Source organism: Lampris incognitus, chromosome 10 (assembly GCF_029633865.1).
Source record: "Lampris incognitus isolate fLamInc1 chromosome 10, fLamInc1.hap2, whole genome shotgun sequence".
Lineage (NCBI taxonomy): Eukaryota > Metazoa > Chordata > Actinopteri > Lampriformes > Lampridae > Lampris > Lampris incognitus.
The window spans coordinates 58,954,112-58,976,054 of record NC_079220.1 but is presented as its reverse complement, the minus strand read 5'-3'; the positions used below and the strand labels follow the sequence as shown (position 1 = coordinate 58,976,054).

The 21,943-nt window shown below is 44.1% G+C and overlaps 1 protein-coding gene across 1 annotated transcript in view; it reads right to left on the bottom strand.

Annotated features, from left to right (window-relative positions):
• Window positions 1-21,943, bottom strand: part of LOC130119999 (voltage-dependent T-type calcium channel subunit alpha-1I-like) — a 287,779-nt gene that overhangs the window by 201,102 nt on the left and 64,734 nt on the right. The window contains exons 2-3 of the mRNA XM_056288611.1: window positions 20,286-20,397; window positions 10,259-10,392 (exon numbers count right to left, since the gene is read on the bottom strand). Coding sequence (XP_056144586.1) covers window positions 10,259-10,392; window positions 20,286-20,397 — 246 coding nt within the window. The remainder of the gene's footprint in view (window positions 1-10,258; window positions 10,393-20,285; window positions 20,398-21,943) is intronic.

Below are 21,943 nucleotides of genomic sequence, written 5' to 3'. Positions count from 1 at the left end.
CGACTTTTTTCCAAGATAAAATCTCCTGATAAATTAATTGGTAATAATTTTATTCTAAGAAACTCTTAGGATTCTGAATCAGATCAGAAGTGTTAACAAACTGCCTAATGTCTCAATATACCCACCTCTATGTAATAACCATTCCTTTTTACCATCTCAGATGGATGGGGCATTTGCTGTCTGGAGAGACAGGGGTATTTCGATCATCGCAAAAGTTAACGAACAATTATTGATTAATTGTTAATTACTTTTAATGAAAAAAAATGCCTATGGCAGAAATACCAAAGAAAGCATGTTTTTCCTCAATTAAATCTTTATTCATCAAAGGAGTTAACTTATAGTTAATGTATAGTACAACCACAGTGCTTTTAAACAAGGTAGTTAAAGTTTAACTGTTTAATTGTAAAAAACCGGCATATCACAGTCCGTCACGACGCATAAAAAGGCAGCCACGAGCCCGGCCGAGTCAAATCTCTTCACTAATTAAAGAGCCAATGCTGCTGCGCTCTTAAACACTATTGAGCCTCTTTGAGAAACAATTCCCCACAATATAAATTATATGTAGGCTATGTATAAAATATGCAAATTAAAAAATAAAATAAAAACATTAGGCCTACTTAGCGCTGACAGTTTTTCACCTAAAATGTAACTTTGAACGACTCCAATAGGCCTCCAGCTGAGAGAGAGTCAATAAAATAAATAACAGTTACTCACATAAAGGATAACTGTCCACAGTCCACTCTTAACAAAGTCAAGTCATTCCAGCCTACTGGTTTGTGTTCAGCAAGATGAGCATGTTGACATGCTCAGGGGGGAGACGCGACTGAACGCAGCAGCCTAGTGACCTGGCAGCAGCCTAGTGACCTGACGTCAGTCCAGCCGCTGAAAACACTCGCTCCGAGTCCGAAGGGACCGAAGTTGCGGGGACGCAACAGGGGTATTTTCGCGCTAACTTGGCTTTAGAGCATATCTGTCTCTATTAATCTGCAGATGCTCTGGGTAATTTCCTCCGCTTGCTGCGCATCGCAGCTCCTGTTGCCTCGAGCTAACAGCGACGTGATGGTGGGCTGAGAGGGCGAGGAAGGCGGATTGATCAGGGTCGGATGCACGTTATTCAAGTGGTACATCATCAGGGTAGTTGCTGTGTTATATTTATATGTCACACTGCAGCGTTTACAGCGAGCTATGTCATTTTTTAACTCTAAATGGTCCCACGCCACACTTCGCTTTACGCGCTTCATGTTGAAGGCTATTTTTCCAATATGGTAGCCGGTGGGTACTAGCTGAGTTTTCGGTCTCCAGATATAGAAATTGCACCTCCGCCTGGTTAAGAGGTCTCATCACTGCCAGGCAGTGAAATTCATTCTTTCAACATTGCTGCCACGGAGTGAGATTCATTAATTCAACCTCTATGTGATATGGACGTTGATCGATAAAAAATCCACATGATCGACTATCGATTATCGATTAATCATGCCCATCCCTAATTGCGACCCTTGGAGATTTATATATAGATAAAAAGTTTGCATCATTTAATCAGCTGAAAACAAAATGTAACATCCCTAACTCTCACTTCTTTCGTTATCTCAATTAGGCACTATGTCAAAGACAAAATTCCAAATTTTGAAAACAGGCCCGAGAGTTTCCCATTCTATGACCTCCTGCAGCTTCCTCCGCATTCCAGACATCTGATATCCCACTTTGTGTGTCTGTTTACCATCTCTGTATCTACTAACCATCTGAAGGGAGCCTGGTCCACTGAGCTGAATCTTGAAGTGTCTGACGACATTTGGAATGAAGGTTTGACTAGAATCCAAACTTGCTCGATCAACGTCAGATATAAACTGATCCAATTCAAAGTCATCCATAGACTCCACTATTCAAAGACCAAACTACATAACATTTACCCATCCATTTCTCCACTGTGTGATAGATGCAAAATTGAAGAAGGTTCTCTCACGCATCTTTTCTGGCTCTGTCCTCACTTACACAAATTTTGGTGTGAAATATTCCAGTGGTTCTCCAGAGTCTATGAAAGGGACATTCCTCCTGATCCAGAGCTGGCACTCTTTGGATGCTCAGAGTCTGCTTTAAGCTATACACCTGAGGAACAATCAGCATTGATGGTTGACATGGTAGCTGCCAAGAAAATGATCCTAAGAGATTGGAAATCACCTACACCCCCCTGCTTTCAGAAATGGCTCAATGAAATGATCATAATCATACAGATGGAGAGAATGCGCTTCCATAAATCTAAAGCACCCAATAGGTTTCTGAGCACATGGGGTCCATTCATTGACTATCTAAAAGAAAAATAATTTCTAATTACAGTCTGTAGTGATGCAACCCCGTACTCTACCTTTTATCTGTACTCTTGTAATACCTGTGTGATTTCTTGAAAACTGCTGTGAACAAAGTTATATACCTATATATGTCTGGCAGCTCTTTTTTTCTCCTTTTTGTTGTTTTTGTTTTTTGTCTGTCATGTTTTGTTTTTTTTAAAATTTTATTTTGTGTGTGTCGTGAATAAAAAAACGAAAAACTGAAAATAAAATATTAAAAACAAAAACAAAAAAACACGGGGATTCAAACCAGTGATCCTCGTGTTGGTAGGTAACGGAATAGACTGCTACGCCACCCGGACGCCCTGACATTTCATTCTTTCTCAACTGGTGTTTGCTCATCACTGAAAGCGTTATTCCAATGTACTGGGACAAGGTGAAAACCTAACCAGTGGTTGTGTGTGTGTGTGTGTGTGTGTGTGTGTGTGTGTGTGTGTGTGTGTGTGTGTGTGTGTGTGTGTGTGTGTAGCAGTAGTTATAGTAGGTCTTAGATAATGCAAAATAAAATCCTGGACAGACAACACAACTTTTATATTATAACTGTATCCGACTGAAAAGACGAGGGAGGCATGGCACACTTTCTAGTCTTTTCGATCTTAGCTGCACATCATCTGTGTTCGTCGATGATCAGCTCCGACTACAGGATCACTGACTGGCATGTTCAGATCTCACTCACACAAATCAAACACCTTCGATATCACCATGACGGCTCCGACAGGTCAAAGGAGGCAAGTGATTTGAATCTCAAACCCTGTACACCACAAGATAACCGGCTCCATTTCCATGCAGGGGAAAAGCCGACTGATGCGTAAACACAGGCTGGTTGGCGATTTCCTCGAATGCAAGGTGAATTTTTCCCACCTGCGTCTGTTGGGAAATTTCGGGGTTCGAAAGGAGAGTGTGTTCATGCAGATCAACCGGTGCAAAACAATTTCGGTATCCATGTTGTCTCCACCTACATCTGTTCACTGCACTTCCCCCTCCCCCTTTTCTCCCCCAACTGTATCTGGCCAATTATACCCCACTCTTCCAATGAGTGCCGATCTCTGCTCCGCCCCCTCTGCCGATCCGGGGAGGGCTGCAGACTACCACATGCCTCCTCCAATACATGTGGAGTCGCCAGCCGCTTCTTTTCACCTGACAGTGAGGAGTTTCACCAGGGGGACGTAGCGCGTGGGAGGATCACGCTATTCCCCCCAGTTCCCCCTCCGCCCTGAACAGGTGGCCCGACCAACCTGAGGCCAGAGGAGGCGCTAGTGCACCAACCAGGACATATACCCATATCCAGCTTCCCACCCACAGACAATTGCGTCTGTAGGGACGCCCGACCAAGCTGGAGGTAACACAGGGATTCGAACTGGCGATCCCTGTGTTGGTAGGCAACGCAATAGACCACAACCCTACCCGGGTGCCCACAGGACACGTTTAAGTGCAGACATGGGTTCAGTGTGCTGTTTTCATGCAGCAGGCTAGGCCACGACTCATTCAACCAAATGTGTTGTAGTGGATGTTGGCCTATGCATTCACCCCACTGAAATCACCAAAGTAACTGCAACAACTAACTGAATGCAGCCTTCTAAATGAAAAAAAAAGGTTAATACATGTATGTTGAATTCGGTGTGAATCATTGTGCTCTTCAAGAGGCACAGAAAATTCAACCTAACTTGGCAAAAATCATGTCTGTCTGGCCTAATAGGATGTGAAAAGGAACTAGAGCCTGACATCTGGTTGGGCTGTAGTGTAACTAGGCTACAGTAGGCCAGGGCAACCTCCCACGGCACAGGGCTAATTTCATTATCGATACTGTTCAGGGCCAAAAGTCTTGCAGCATATATTCAATTTGGGTCAGTTTACAACTTCACCTTGACTGACTTTTTACTCCTTTGACTCCGAAGTATTTTTTTTTTTAAACATGGCATTACTCCTACGTACACATGCTTCTTTCCTTTATGTTGCTCGCTAAACTGAACTGGATTGTTAAATTACTGTCATGGCTGCTAAAAAAGAAATAAAAGTAAAAGAGATATAAAGATAAATAACTGACTGCAAATGCACATAAGTGGTCCATTAACATCTTGGATGATTCTTATGATCATAGATAGAGCGACAGATCATAGATAGATCATAGATCACAGCTAGATCATAGATTGACAGATCATAGCTCGATCATAGATCATAGATAGATCATAGATCACAGCTAAATCATAGCTAGATCATAGATCATAGATCACAGCTAGATCATAGATTGACAGATCATAGCTAGATCATAGATCATAGATAGATCATAGATCACAGCTAAATCATAGCTAGATCATAGATCATAGATCACAGCTAGATCATAGCTAGATCATAGATAGATCATAGATCATAGCTAGATCATATAGATTATAGCTATTTCATAGATAGATCAAAGATCATAGCTAGATCATAGATCATTGATAGATCATAGATAGAACATAGCTAGATCATAGATAGATTATAGCTATTTCATAGATAGATCATAGATCATAGCTAGATCGATAGATCATAGATCGATCCTAGCTAGATCATAGATCATAACTAGATCATTGATAGATAATAGCCAGATCATAGATGGATCATAGATCATAGGTAGATCATAGATCATAGATAGATCACAGCTAGATCATAGATCGATCAAGGCTGGATCATAGCTGGATCATACATAGATCATAGCTACATGGGATTTACGTTAAATGTTTTCAGTGAGAATTTTGGGGGAGCTAAGCTTCCCTTAGCCTCTTGATAGCGCCATCTCTGGGTGCACATACACATCCTTCTATCTTCTTTATCATCAAACACAATCTCATAATCGTTCATTTTGAAAAGTTGACGATGATACGTTTGTGCGGAGATGATGTGAACATACACAATCAGCAAGAAAAGCAGAATCACATGTTTTCCAACAAGTAACACAACAGATTCTGCCATATCTGAGAAAAATAAAAGACTACTGCAAATTCAGGACTTGTGTGGAAAGCGCTCAGTTAGTTCGCCTGATAAACTTGTGAACACTGCAGCGGCCAAATTCAAGCCGCAGCTTATCATCTAAACAAATGGCCTGTTTTGTTAACACAACTCGCCGGACTCCCTTTAAGAAGTACAGCTAAACTCCAATTGAAAAGTCTGAGGAGGGCACTTGAGCCATGTCTTTTACACCGCCAAGTAATAACAATAATAAACTTTATTTACATCGCCCCTTTCTAAACAACATTACAACAGGAGGAAATAATGCACATAGTCAAGATAAAACAGCAAAATACAATACAAATATAGCACATAATGCCAGATGCGCTCCACAGAACAAGGTAAAACATGGTCAGGACAGTCACAAGAGCACAATTAAAATGAAGAGAACTACAGCCGATAAAACAAGGATGATGCAAACAATTAAAATAAGGTGATGGAAGAAAAATATAAAGAATTAGAAATGTAAAAATATAAAAGTACAAGATTTAAACAGCCAGCCATCCATCCATCCATCCATCCATCCATCCATCCATCCATTATCCCAACCACTTATTCTGCTCTCAGGGTCGCAGGGATGCTGGAGCCTATCCCAGCAGTCATTGGGCGGTATGTGGGGAGACACCCTGGACAGGCTGCCAGGCCATCACACAGGACCCACACACACACATACACACACACACACACACACACACACACACACACACACCTAGGGACAATGTAGTACGGCCGAGTCACCTGACCTACATGTCTTTGGACTGTGGGGGGAAACCGGAGCCCCCGGAGGAAACCCACACAGACACGGGGAGAACATGCAAACTCCACACAGAGGACGACCCGGGACCACCCCCAAGGTTGGACTACCCCAGGGCTCACACCCAGAACCTTCTTGCCGTGAGGTGACCACGCTACCCACTGCACCACCGTGCCGCCAGGATATAAACAATATAAATAAATAAATAGAGTGGTGGAGAGGCTATGTAGAGTAAGTATTCACTGAAGAGGTTGTGTTATGATATAAAGATAATAATCTTCATCTGTACTGATGTGCGTTGTTGTGATGTCACATGATGCTTTGCCAGTCTCATTGAAAATAAAGTAACACGATACAGGAGGGGAAGTAGAAAACAGCGGGCCAAAGGGCCGCAGGCCTAAAACAGCGGGCCAAAGGGCCGCAGGCCTAAACCACCTTTGGAGCCTCTGTCTGCAGGGGCTGGCTGCGGGCAGAGGGAGGTCACAAGGAGATATTCATAAGGATGTGTAAGAAGGAGAAAGAAAGAAGGGGAAGGAAAGAGGAGAGACCGAGATGTTAAAATACGGTACTAGTGCCCTGGGTAAAAGACATGGAGCTTACAGCAGAATGCCGGTTTTGATTTGGTGCGGCAGGTCTGGCAATGCCCCCATAGAGTTAGCCCAGACACCAATCTAATGGACGCTGCCAAGAGGACACTGAGGCGCTGTCACACATGCACGCACTGATAAGAAGGCAAAGACATAGACAAGGGGGCGTCCGGGTAGCGTAGCGGTCTATTCCATTGCCTACCAACAAGGCGATCGCTGGTTCGAATCCCCGTGTTACCACCGGCTTGGTCGGGCGTCCCTACAGACACAATTGGCTGTGTCTGCAGGTGGGAAGCTGGATGTGTTTCCTGGCTGCTGCACTAGCACCTCCTCTGGTTGGTCGGGGTGCCTGTTCAGGGGAGAGGGGGAACTGGGGGGAATAGCATGATCCTCCCACGTGCTACATCCCCCTGGTGAAACTCCTCACTGGCAGGTGAAAAGAAGCGGCTGGTGACTCCACAAGTATGGGAGGAGGCATGTGGTACTTTGCAGCCCTCCCCGGATCAGCAGAGGGGGTGGAGCAGAGACGGGAACGGCCCAGAAAATAGGATAATTGGCCAAGTACAATTAGGGAGAAAAGGGGGGGGGGGGTTTAAAAAAAAATACAAAGCCAATTTTTAACTTTAAAACCGTTGCTGAATTTACAAACCAGTTTTGATATTTTTGGTGCTACTGTGGCTACATTAGATATATTAGATGGCTACATTAGATAGCTAGATGACATTATAGTTTTCGGTGCTACTGTGGCTACATTAGATATATTAGATAGCTACATTAGATAGCTAGATGACATTATAGTTTTTGGTGCTACTGTGGCTACATTAGATATATTAGATAGCTACATTAGACAGCTAGATGACATTAGAGTTTTCTGTGCTACTGTAGCTACATTAAATATATTAGATAGCTAAATTAGATAGCTAGATGACATTATAGTTTTCGGTGCTACTGTAGCTACATTAGATATATTAGATAGCTACATTAGATAGCTAGATGACATTATAGTTTTCGGTGCTACTGTAGCTACATTAAATATATTAGATAGCTACATTAGATAGCTAGATGACATTATAGTTTTTGAGTGCTACTGTAGCTACATTAAATATATTAGATAGCTACATTAGATAGCTAGAGGACATTATAGTTTTCGGTGCTACTATGGCTACATTGGATATATTAGATGGCTACATTAGATAGCTAGATGACGTTATAGTTTTTGGTGCTACTGTGGCTACATTAGATATATTAGATAGCTACATTAGACAGCTAGATGACATTAGAGTTTTCGGTGCTACTGTAGCTACATTAAATATATTAGATAGCTAAATTAGATAGCTAGATGACATTATAGTTTTCGGTGCTACTGTAGCTACATTAGATATATTAGATAGCTACATTAGATAGCTAGATGACATTATAGTTTTCGGTGCTACTGTAGCTACATTAAATATATTAGATAGCTACATTAGATAGCTAGATGACATTATAGTTTTTGAGTGCTACTGTAGCTACATTAAATATATTAGATAGCTACATTAGATAGCTAGAGGACATTATAGTTTTCGGTACTACTATGGCTACATTGGATATATTAGATGGCTACATTAGATAGCTAGATGACGTTATAGTTTTTGAGCGCTACTGTGGCTACGTAGATACATAGCTACACTAGATAGCTAGATGACTTCATAGTTTTCAGTACTACTGTGGCTACATTAGCTATATTAGATAGCTACATTAGACAGCTAGATGACATTATAGTTTTCGGTGCTACTGTGGCTACATTAGATATATTAGATAGCTACATTAGACAGCTAGATGACATTATAGTTTTCGGTGCTACTGTGGCTACATTAGATATATTAGATGGCTACATTAGATAACTAGATGACATTATAGTTTTAGAGCGCTACTGTGGCTACATTAGATATATTAGATGGCTACATTAGATAACTAGATGACATTATAGTTTTAGAGCGCTACTGTTGCTACATTAGATATATTAGATAGCTACATTAGATAGCTAGATGACATTATAGTTTTTGGTGCTTCTGTGGCTACATTAGATATATTAGATAGCTACATTAGATAACTAGAGGACATTATAGTTTTAGAGCGCTACTGTTGCTACATTAGATATATTAGATAGCTACATTAGATAGCTAGATGACATTATAGTTTTTGGTGCTACTGTGGCTACATTAGATATATTAGATAGCTACATTAGATAACTAGAGGACATTATAGTTTTAGAGCGCTACTGTTGCTACATTAGATATATTAGATAGCTACATTAGATAGCTAGATGACATTATAGTTTTCGGTGCTACTGTGGCTACATTAGATATATTAGATGGCTACATTAGATAACTAGATGACATTATAGTTTTAGAGCGCTACTGTGGCTACATTAGATATATTAGATGGCTACATTAGATAACTAGATGACATTATAGTTTTAGAGCGCTACTGTTGCTACATTAGATATATTAGATAGCTACATTAGATAGCTAGATGACATTATAGTTTTTGGTGCTTCTGTGGCTACATTAGATATATTAGATAGCTACATTAGATAACTAGAGGACATTATAGTTTTAGAGCGCTACTGTTGCTACATTAGATATATTAGATAGCTACATTGGATAGCTAGATGACATTATAGTTTTTGGTGCTACTGTGGCTACATTAGATACATTAGATAGCTACATTAGATAGCTAGATGACATTATAGTTTTTGGTGCTACTGTGGCTACATTAGATATATTAGATAGCTACATTAGATAGCTAGATGACATTATAGTTTTTGGTGCTACTGTGGCTACATTAGATATATTAGATAGCTACATTAGATAACTAGATGACATTATAGTTTTAGAGCGCTACTGTTGCTACATTAGATATATTAGATAGCTACATTAGATAGCTAGATGACATTATAGTTTTTGGTGCTTCTGTGGCTACATTAGATATATTAGATAGCTACATTAGATAACTAGAGGACATTATAGTTTTAGAGCGCTACTGTTGCTACATTAGATATATTAGATAGCTACATTAGATAGCTAGATGACATTATAGTTTTTGGTGCTACTGTGGCTACATTAGATACATTAGATAGCTACATTAGATAGCTAGATGACATTATAGTTTTTGGTGCTACTGTGGCTACATTAGATATATTATAGCTACATTAGATAGCTAGATGACATTGTAGCACAAGAAGTTTTAATTTTTAATTCGTTTGTACTTCTCTTGTAAATGAATTTGTAATTTTCCTCCATCAGATATGGTATAACTTTCTAAGTTACAAGTTGGCTCGCAGCTTTAAAGAAATGGGTCTGCCTTGGCAATATATCGCCAAATGTTTAGCGGCCATTTCCAAATAATGAATGAACACAACTTCGCAGCGCTTTCTGAGGTTAGGTTCATTTTTCATCCGACACTGGATAAATGGTGCCAGCCATGTTCAAGAAAATGCTGAAGCTCCTCTTGTCTTCAGTTCTCCGTCCTTAAACATTGACTGTTTACACATGTAGGAAAAAAATGGCCAGTGGAGGGACACTGAAGTGAATGGTATTTGTACTTACCCAGCCATGACAATAAAGAAGTCCAGTCTATTCCAGGTATCGCCCAGATAACACCGCCGTCCAAAGATCCCCAGAGCCACCATCTTCACCACCATCTCCAGTGCAAAGAAAATGTAAATGAACGCATCGAAGGCCTGGGGGAGCGGGAGGATGAGAGAGAGGGACATTGAAAGAGAGACAGAGACAGAAAATAAGAAATAAAGATAAGTGGAAATGGTAGGGGCGATACAAAACAAAAAACATGTAATACATCACACTGGCCAGTAATCAGTGTTTTTCATAACAAATGACAATGAATACACATTCAGTCAACTAAATATTTGAAAGTACTTGACAAAACAGAAGCCAGTCAACAGTCAGATGTACACACACACACACACATACACATACACACACACACACACACACACACACACACACAGAGGCATATACACATCTGGCTGTACTGGCACAACACTCACACCACATCTGGCTGTACTGGCACAACACTCACACCACATCTGGCTGTACTGGCACAACACTCACACCACATCTGGCTGTACTGGCACAACACTCACACCACATCATTTTCTGCCTCTGACTTAAAATCTGCACATATCAAAAATATGTGACCTTCAATTCTACACCCAGCAAGTGGGGCGTGGACACACTTTGTATGATTGTTTCACACTCCACAACACAGTCTCCCCATATCACAGGACACCTCAGTTCAGTGCACCTCCTAAGACGGTAACACAAGGTGTGTTTTCTGCCTGTGTGTGTGTGTGTGTGCTTATAATTTCTTAAGGGACTATTGTTCACACTAAGGTTGACTAGATAGCAAATAAAAAGCAGGTGTCTCCTGTGTGCCTGTAAGCATGTGGTTATTATGGTGTTTTCACATTGTCCAAAAAAGCCCGCCAACATCCGTCCACCTTTGGTCGATGTAACGTTCACCAGCAGGTTTCTTGGCCAGTGTGAAAGGGGTATTAGTGTTTGTGCCGGGCACAGGTGTACAGCATGTGTGGTTCTGTGTGTGTGTGTGTGTGTGTGTGTGTGTGTGTGTGTGTGTGTGTGTGTGTGTGTGTGTGTGTGTGTGTATACAGTTAGAATACTGCCTCTACTGTTACTGTACCAAGCAAAGCACACAACGTGAACCCTCCCACACCGGAACAGATGAACTGCAGCAGAAATACAGTGACTAGGAAAAGGGACTCCAGGGACACGGAGGACAAACCTTTGGCGAAAATAAAGATGAAGGGAAAGACAAGTGACTGAGAAATCAATGAAGGAGAGACATGGAGAGAGAGACGGAGTGCGAGAGGCTCACATCTCTACCATGTCCTGGGTATGTGTTTAGATCACGAGCTAAACTCCCTTTCAGCTTTATTTTTTGATGAAAAGCATGTCTTGGCACTTTGCTCAGGGCTATGTGACTGTTTACACGCATGTTAGATATACGGTCAGATATCCAAATTTGCAGTTGCTGTCTCTTGACACAGGAACATTTACGACCTTGAAATCCAGAAAAAAAAAGTCCTAAATTGTCCCTAGGTGTGTGTGTGTGTGTGTGTGTGTGTGTGTGTGTGTGTGTGTGTGTGTGTGTGTGTGTGTGTGTGTGTGTGTCTCCCATGTGATGGCCTGGTGGCCTGTCCAGGGTGTCTCCCCACCTGCTGCCCAGTGACTGCTGGGACAGGCTCCAGCATCCCCGCCACCCTGAGAGCAGGGTAAGCGGTTTGGATAATGGATGGATGGATGGAAATCCAGAAAAAGCCAGCGAAGCCATGACTGCCTGCTAAAAGACAAGGCCATAAATCATTGTGATTTAGTCTTACGTTATGGGTATTTTTTTGTATTTCTTTTTAAACTTGGGGTTATCTGGGGTACTGAATTTACAGTGGACTGTATACCAGCATGTTAGTGCAGTGGCTACCACGGTCGCCTCACAGCAAGAAGGTCCTGGGTTCGAGCCCCGGGGTAGTCCAACCTTGGGGGTGGTCCCGGGTCGTCCTCTGTGGGGAGTTTGCATGTTCTCCCCGTGTCTGTGTGGGTTTCCTCCGGGGGCTCCGGTTTCCTCCCACGGTCCAAAGACATGTAGGTCAGGTGACTCACCCGTACTAACTTGTCCCTAGGTATGTGTGTGTGTGTGTGTGTGTGTGTGTGTGTGTGTGTGTGTGTGTGTGTGTGTGTGGGCCCTGTGTGATGGTCTGGTGGCTTGTCCAGGGTGTCTCCCCGCCTGCCGCCCAATGACTGCTGGGATAGGCTCCAGCATTCCCGCAACCCTGAGAGCAGGATAAGGGGTTTGGATAATGGATGGGAAGGATGGATATATACCAGCATCCAGCTGCTGAAGTTCACAGGTCAAGCCCCGGTGGTTTCTATGGCACACCCAGGCATCACAGGAAACACAACTCTTTACGTTCCTGTATGGGGAGCAGGTACGAGGTAACATGTACCCCTGTTGCAATTAGCGACTCTTACACGGTGGTGGGGTGCATGTATATGTGCAAGCAAAAATAATGGGAGCCTCTGCGAGCTTTTACTGTAGTTCCCTTGGAAAAAACAGCAGCTGGCAGGTGAAACGTAGTGGTCAGCAACTCCACATGAATTGGAGGTCACACAGGATAGTTCACACTACCCAAATCCACCTAGAAGGTTGTGCAATCGTGGAGCCCTAGGAGTACAGGGAACTGAACTCGCCAAATTGAAAAAAGAAAAAAAACGGCGCTAAACTCTTTCTTAAATCTTTCATTTACTCACGCACCTCATTTTGCTGTAACTGTTCCACACTGAACTAGAAGAGTGCAGATCCACGCTAGGCGTTATCCCCCCTTCTCCGGTGTTTGGACAAACCATCTCTTTTTTTGCCGACCGGGAGAAGGGAAAATATGGACGCACTGCCTGCGTATCTCCCCTTCTCCGGTGCTCAGCCCAGCTGGGGAGCGAGCACTCAACTGTGGTACGAAACAGGTTTTTCCAAGGTTTTGAATCACCGCAACCATGTGAGGTCCTTGATCATACAGTCCTAACTGTGCACAAAATCCATTAGGCTGCCTGGCCAGTAGTACACGATGGGGTTCGCTCAGCCCCGTGGGTTAGCTATCGAACAGGTTAGCTATCGAACAGGTTAGCTATCGAACAGCTTAGCTATCGAACAGGTTAGCGATTGAACAGGTTAGCTATCGAACAGGTTAGCGATTGAACAGGTTAGCTATCGAATACGTTAGCTATCGAATAGGTTAGCGATTGAACAGTTATCGATCGAACAGGTTAACGATTGAATAGGTTAGCTATCGAACAGGTTAGCTATCGAACAGGTTAGCGATTGAACAGGTTAGCGATTGAACAGGTTATCTATCGAATAGGTTAGCGATTGAACAGTTATCGATCGAACAGGTTAACGATTGAACAGGTTAGCTATCGAACAGGTTAGCGATTGAACAGGTTATCTATCGAACAGGTTAACGATTGAATAGATTAGCTATCGAACAGGTTAGCGATTGAACAGGTTAGCTATCGAATACATTAGCTAGCGAATAGGTTAGCTATCGAACAGGTTAGCAATTGAACAGGTTAGCTATCGAACAGGTTAGCTATCGAATAGGTTAGCTATCGAACAGGTTAGCGATTGAACAGGTTAGCTATCGAACAGGTTAACGATTGAATAGGTTAGCTATCGAACAGGTTAGCTGTCGAACAGGTTAGCAATTGAATAGGTTAGCTATCGAACAGGTTAGCGATTGAACAGTTTAGCTATCGAACAGGTTAGCGATTGAACAGGTTAGCTATCGAATACGTTAGCGATTGAACAGGTTATCTATCGAACAGGTTAACGATTGAATAGGTTAGCTATCAAACAGGTTAGCGATTGAACAGGTTAGCTATCGAACAGGTTAGCTATCGAACAGGTTAGCGATTGAATAGGTTAGCTATCGAATACGTTAGCTATCGAATAGGTTAGCTATCGAACAGGTTAGCGATTGAACAGGTTAGCTATCGAACAGGTTAGCGATTGAACAGGTTAGCGATCGAACAGGTTAGCGATTGAACAGGTTAGCTATCGAACAGGTTAGCGATTGAACAGGTTAGCTATCGAACAGGTTAGCTATCGAACAGGTTAGCGATTGAACAGGTTAGCTATCGAATACGTTAGCTATCGAATACGTTAGCGATTGAACAGGTTATCTATCAAACAGGTTAGCGATTGAACAGGTTAGCGATTGAACAGGTTAGCTATCGAACAGGTTAGCTATCGAACAGGTTAGCGATTGAATAGGTTAGCTATCGAATACGTTAGCTATCGAATAGGTTGGCTATCGAACAGGTTAGCGATTGAACAGGTTAGCTATCGAACAGGTTAGCGATTGAACAGGTTAGCTATCGAACAGGTTAGCGATTGAACAGGTTAGCTATCGAACAGGTTAGCGATTGAACAGGTTAGCTATCGAACAGGTTAGCTATCGAACAGGTTAGCGATTGAATAGGTTAGCTATCGAATACGTTAGCTATCGAATAGGTTAGCTATCGAACAGGTTAGCGATTGAACAGGTTAGCTATCGAACAGGTTAGCAATTGAACAGGTTAGCTATCGAACAGGTTAGCGATTGAACAGGTTAGCTATCGAACAGGTTAGCTATCGAATAGGTTAGCTATCAAACAGGTTAGCCATCGAATAGGTTAGCTATCGGTTAAGGAAAGCGTTCGGTTAAGGTTAGGGTTAGGTAGACACTGAGGCCATGTTAAGTTTAGGTAAATTCAATGAAATAAGGTTGTGGACACAGCGGGGTGTCCGGGTAGCGTACCCGCCTATTCCATTGCCTACCAACACGGGGATCGCCGGTTCGAATCCCCGTGTTACCTCCGGCTTGGTCGGGTGTCCCCTACAGACACAATTGGCTGTGTCTGTGGGTGTGAAGCTGGATGTGGGTATGTGTCCTGGTCGGTGCACTAGCACCTCCTCTGGTCGGTCAGGGCACCTGTTCCGGGGGGGGGGACTGGGAGGAATAGCGTGATCCTCCCACGCGCTACGTCCCCCTGGTGAAACTCCTCACTGTCAGGTGAAAAGAAGCAGCTGATGACTCCACATGTATGGGAGGAGGCATGTGGTAGTCTGCAGCCCTCCCCGGATCAGCAGAGGGGGTGGAGCAGAGACCGGGACGGCTCGGAACAGTGGGGTAATTGGATGGGTACAATTGGGGAGAAAAAGGGGGGGAAATCCAAAAAAAAAAGAAAGAACAAAGCTAATGTATAGAGCTGGCAGCCTGCAAAGGAAAAGCGAGGATCAGTCATGTGTGCTGTTTAACTGATGCTCTTTCTGATTTATAATCCGGCCAGCACGCCACACGTAATGTGTTGTTAGCAACATCAGTCAAACCTCTTTCTGTCTCTGCTCTGACGGACAGGGAAATAGATTCATCACAGTCACCTGTCACTATCACCTGCTTCCTCCTCAATCAGCCTATCAAGTTCCACAGCCGGCGTGATTTATAAAGCGGTTGAGGCTGCCTAGTCATGAGTTGATTCATGATTTGAAATAGGAGACTGTGATCACTACTTCACTGGCTGTCATTTGTGTATTTGGTATGCAAAGAGTACAAGGTAACTAGGTCATCAGGATTGCAGTAGTTGACCATTTAAAGGTAGATAGAGTGTGTGTGTGTGTGTGTGTGTGTGTGTGTGTGTGTGTTTGTGTGTATATACTTTGATTGTGAGTATGTGTAGGAGTGAGTGTGCATGTGAGTGTATGCTGCAGGTAGCTGTCAGTCATTTCTGTGTATATCTGTGTGTCTCTGAGATAGCAAGCCCTGTGGATTTCATGGAGGCCAGGGGAAGTATGCTGCCCTACCGCTGCTAGGGTCACTCTCTAAGTCTCTTATGTCCTGTTAGCGAAAATTGCTTCTGTTACTATTGGCAACTGCTACATCAGCACCCACATTCCTACCAGGGGAGAGACTAGGCTTGTTAGCGACACAGAGGGGAAACAGAGAAGGTAGAGGGGAGCAGGATGGAAGGTTTGGCCAGGGCAGGAAGTTGGCAATTTGCTGAGAATGAGGAGGAGGTGGGCGTAGCGGTCTATTCTGCTGCCTACCAACACGGGGAGCGCCGGCTCAAATCCCCGTGTCGCCTCCGGCTTGGTCGGGCGTCCCTACAGACACAATTGGCCATGTCTGCTGGTGGGGAGCCTGATGTAGGTATGTGTCCTGGTCACTGCACTAGCGCCTCCTCTGGTCAGTCGGGGCGCGTGTTTGGGGGGGGGGGAACTGGGCGAATTAGGGTGACTCTCCCATGCACTACACCCCCCTGGTGAAACTCCCCACTGTCAGGTGAAAAGAAGCGGCTGGTGACTCCACATGTATCAGAGGAGGCATGTGGTAGTCTGCAGCCCTCCCCGGGTCAGCAGAGGGGGTGGAGCAGAGACCGGGACGGCTCGGAAGAGTGGGGTAATTGGCTGGATACAACTGAAAATTGGGGAGAAAGAGAGGGCGGGGCGGGGGGGATGAGGGGGAGGGGAGAGGAAAGAGAACCGACTTAGGAAAGCAGGGTGAAGGGAGGACAGGGTTAGAAGAAGGGGTAAGGAGAAAGAAGAGCAAGGGTTGGAGGAAGGAAAGTGGACAGGGTTCGGGAAGAGAAGATAGAGACACAGAAACAGTCTTGGTGGTAAATGGACTGCATTTTATATAGCACGTTTCTTGCCGCAACAGCCACTCAAAGTGCTTTACAATCAATTAAGGCCTCAAATTCACCCACCAATGTCGGCCTCACCCATGCAAGGTAACAACCAGCGCACTGGGAGCAGTTAGGGGGTTTGGTGTCTTGCTCAGGGACACTTCAATATTTTTGCAAGGAGGAGCTGAGGATCGAACCGGCAACCCTCCTGTTACCAGATGACCTGCTCTACCTCCGAGTCCCTGTGGATCACACAATGCTCTATTTCTCCCAGAGCCAGACCATCTGGCAGGGAGCACTCTAAACACTGAAGGCTTGGCAGTATCGAAAGCAGAGTTTGGTGGTATGAGTTTGCATGAGACTGATGCAGGACATGACCCCAGTTGGTCAGAGATCTGGCTGCAAGACACATGATCAGGCACGACTGTGAACAGGCTCCAGTAAGCAGTCATACGGAGGCGTTCTTCAACAGAAGTAGTTCCAGGACACAGAGTGGTCTCCGAGGAGAATCAAGCATCTGAAAGATGTACTGGTTTGTGAATGGTTGACCTTTTTTTTCTCAGGTGTGATTCTTAGGGTCATGTCTGTGTACTGATACCACTTAGTTATGTTTCTATCAACATGTTTTTATGCAAAAGTTGAAGTAGTACATAAGAAAGCATGAATGGAAATGCCAGAATTTAAAAAAACACCTAAATATTGCAAAAAAGGTTTCCAACCTCAATGTTTGATGTTTCGATAAGGAGAAGATGATAAAGGCTAATGGAAACAGATTTTTTGGAAAAACGATGATGTAGCGCATAGTCATGCTCAACCATGAACACAGATGGTGGACGGTCAAACGACATAATACACTGTATGTATAAGATACGTCGCAGTATGATGGCCACAACTATTATAACTATTATATTTGGGTGGCAAGGTGGCCCAGTGGTTAGCGCTGTCGCTTCACAGCAAGAAGGTCCTGGGGTTCGAACCTCGCGGTTATCCAACCCTGGGGGGGGGGTCACCCCAGGGTGTCCTTTCTGTGTGGAGTTTGCATGTTCTCCCCATGTCTGTGGTGGGCTTTCTCCGGGTGCTCCGGTTTCCCCCACCATCACAAAGACATGCATGTTAGGGTCAGAACTTCTGTCTGTGCCCCTGACCGAGGCAGGGCAAGGCGGACTGGAGCTGGTCCCCGGGTGCTGCACGGCGGCTGCCCACTGCCCCCCCTAGCTACACCGCTAGGATAGCTTACATGCAGAGAGGAGCTGCCCCACGGGGACCAACAATAATAATGATACTGGCCACTGCATTTCTTAAATGGCCAGGTACAGCCAGCGTGAACCTGTGGTGACAGCTCCTCCAGTGGCACGTTACAGAAATGACCCACTCACTCCTCTGACCTCAGCGTTTAACAGCAGTCGTCAGTGGCTGTTGGGAAGCACGGCTGAAACTGCCGGGAATAATCTTGTCGGTCAGTAATGAAGTGCACTTTGTGAACTTGCCTTGATCAAGCCCTCAAGTTTATCAGGGGTTTTTTTGCATATATTTGTACCTGCCTTTTGCCTGATGAAACCTATCCACAGCAGACATCATTTAAAGAACAATGGCCAAGGTAGCGTCACTATACATTTCACTGCCCTGTGTTTTGAGGAGGTTTGACATCGATTGGCAGAAACTAAAAATAAATAAATAAATAAATAAATAGAATATTGTGAAAAACTGCTGTAAGAGGTGCATCTCCACAGCTTCGGCTTGAAAGACACGCTTCCTTTCTTCCACCACAAATCTACATTGTTCCATAGCATGCACCGGGCAGACATTCAGTTCTGAATTCCCGCTTCTGGTGTGGGAAGATGGCGGCACAAATTCACGTTCGCAGCGGCCTCACCCAGTACTGTCGATGCGGCGTCTTTGTCCATGTCTGTGTCTAGGTTTTTGTCTCCATTTGTTGGCTGGGGGAGCTGGCGTTGGATCAGCTGCGAGAGCCTGGCGGAAACGAGGGCGGAGGAGGTGCCACCAAGCTGTGGGGAGGTGGCACCGAGGGCGGTTGGGCCTGGCCGCTGGCCCATGCAGACCGGCGGTTCCGATGGGACCAGGGGTGGTCTGGCGGCGGCCTCACCTGGCGTTGACTGGTGTTTTTGATGCCGTCGTGTGGAGTGTGGGGAGGTGTGTCGGGGGTGTCTGGCTGGGAGAGCTCGTGCCGGATTGGTTGGGAGAGCTTGGTCTGCTTCGTCCGGTTGCCACGGGGACCGCGGCCTCTGACTGGAGCTGCACCCAAGGAGGAAGCACGGAGGGTGGTCTGACAGAACACGTAATCGGGGCAGGCTAGGCTAACTGTTAGCCCGTGTAGACCGGCGGTTCCGACAGTCTTCCTGGCTGGCTTTCGTTCCCTTGGACAGTGATTTTTTGTTTTTTTTGTGGTTTGGATATGTGTGTTAGTGTGAATATGTGTGTTCTTGCAGTTGTCGAATGTGTTTTTGTCTCTGTGTTGCACTGCTGTGGGCTGAGGAAACGGCATTTCATTTCACTCCATGTGCGCGAGTACATGAGGTGAACTGACAAATAGTGCTCTTGATACATTCATTAGCCTTAAATGTATGTACACTATACAGACGACGATAGAAGCTCACTAAACCTCCATGTCCTGCCTGTCCAGAGAGCAGCCGTGCAGAACCATGTTAGTTCTCTTCAGTTCAGCTTGGTCCAGCTCAGTTCAAGCAGAACTGATTTGGACTGAAATGGTTGAACTGACCTGGACCGAGCTGAACTGAAGAGAACCAAAATGAATAAAAGGAAGTAGCATTGGCGTCCGGGTAGCACAGCGGTCTATTCTGTTGGCCACCAACACAGGGCTCTTTGGTTTGAATCCCCGTGATACCTCCGACTTGGTCGGGCGTCTCTACAGACACAACTGGCCATGTCTGCGGGAGGGAAGCCGGATGTGGGTATGTGTCCTGGTTGCTGCACTAGCGCCTCCTCTGGTCGGTCGGGCGCCTGGTCAGGGGGGAGGGGGAACAAGAGGGGAAGAGCATGATCCTCCATCGTGCTATGTCCCCCTGGTGAAACTCCTCACTGTCAGGTGAAAAGAAGCGGCTGGTGACTCCACATGTATGGGAGGAGGCATGTGGTAGTCTGCAGCCCTCCCCGGGTCAGCAGAGGGGGTGGAGCAGAGACCGGGACGGGATAATTGGACAAGTGGGGTAATTGGACAAGTACAATTGGGTAGAAAAGGGGGAAAATCCCAAAAAAAAAAAATGAATAAAATGAAGTAGCACTGAAATGAATGAACTTTAGATGAATTAATAAACCTGAATTCACAACCCCCCCCCCACACACACACACACACACACAAACACACACACACACAAATATGCATACGGTGAAGGTTCCACGGTACCTGCAGGATCTGGCAGCGGTCAGAGGTGCAGTCGATGTTCTCACAGGGTTGGTACATGCCCAGTGTCACACAGTTGAGCAGGATCACCATGATGCTAATCCTCTCAAACCACGTAGCAACAAGACTGGAGTTAAGGAACATAGCAGTGAGGAGCAACACACAACAACAGCATCAAATCATCATTCTTCTGATAAAAGTGCAATCAACACAGATGTATATCCACTTTATGAACCATAACCTGCGGTTCAGAACAGCGCATCCTAACATATAGAGTCTATAACATATAGTCTATAACATATAGAGTCTTTAACATATAGTCTATAACATATAGAGTCTTTAACATATAGAGTCTTTAACATATAGTCTATAACATATAGAGTCTTTAACATATAGTCTACAACATATAGAGTCTTTAACACATAGTCTATACCATATAATCTTTAACATATAGTCTATAACGCATAGTCTATACCATATAATCTTTAACATATAGTCTAACATATAGAGTCTTTAACATATAGTCTATAACATATAATCTTTAACATATAGTCTACAACATATAGAGTATTTAACACATAGTCTATAACATATAATCTTTAACATATAGTCTATAACATATAGTCTTTAACATATAATCTTTAACATATAGTCTTTAACATATAATCTTTAACATATAGTCTTTAACATATAGTCTATAACATATAGAGTCTATAACATATAGAGTCTATAACATATAGTCTATAATATAGAGTCTATAACATATAGTCTATAACATATAGTCTATAACATAGTCTTTAACATATAGTCTATAACATATAGTCTATAACATATAGAGTCTATAACATATAGTCTATAACATATAGAGTCTATAACATATAGTCTATAACATATAGAGTCTATAACATATAGTCTATAACATAGAGTCTATAACATATAGAGTCTATAACATATAGAGTCTATAACATAGAGTCTATAAAATTGTTATTTTGTTTACTAAGGGCTTGACTTTGTGACTAACAATGTGAAGAATACAGCGTTTTAAAAATGTATGCCAGGTATATTCTTGTCAGAGATAATCATTTCAGGTTCAGCAGTGGGCTAGAGGAAGTCAGGCAGTTTCGTTATGACGACGTTTCCCTCATCTCACCGCCTGCTGAGTCAAATACAAATCCACCCGTTCAAAAACGCACAGCTTTTCACATGTTTGCTGCATCGTGTCAGTAGGAGTCATGCTATAATTTAAGCCACAAAAACTATCTTGAAATGAATTTTGGAGGGCTGTCCAAGTAGCGTGGCGGTCTATTCTGTTGCCTACCAACACGGGGATCGCCGGTTCGAATCCCCGTGTTACCTCCGGCTTGGTCGGGTCTCCCTATAGACACCATTGGCCGTGTTTGTGGGTGGGAAGCCGGACGTGGGTATGTGTCCTGGTCGCTGCACTAGCGCCTCCTCTGGTCGGTCGGGGTGCCTGTTGGGGGGGGGGGACTGGGGGGAATAGCGTGATCCTCCCACGTGCTACATCCCCCTAGTGAAACTCCTCACTGTCAGGTGAAAAGAAGCAGCTGGTGACTCCACATGTTTGGGAGGAGGCATGTGGTAGTCTGCAGCCCTCCTTGGATCAGCAGAGACCGGGACGGCTCGGAAGAGTGGGGTGATTC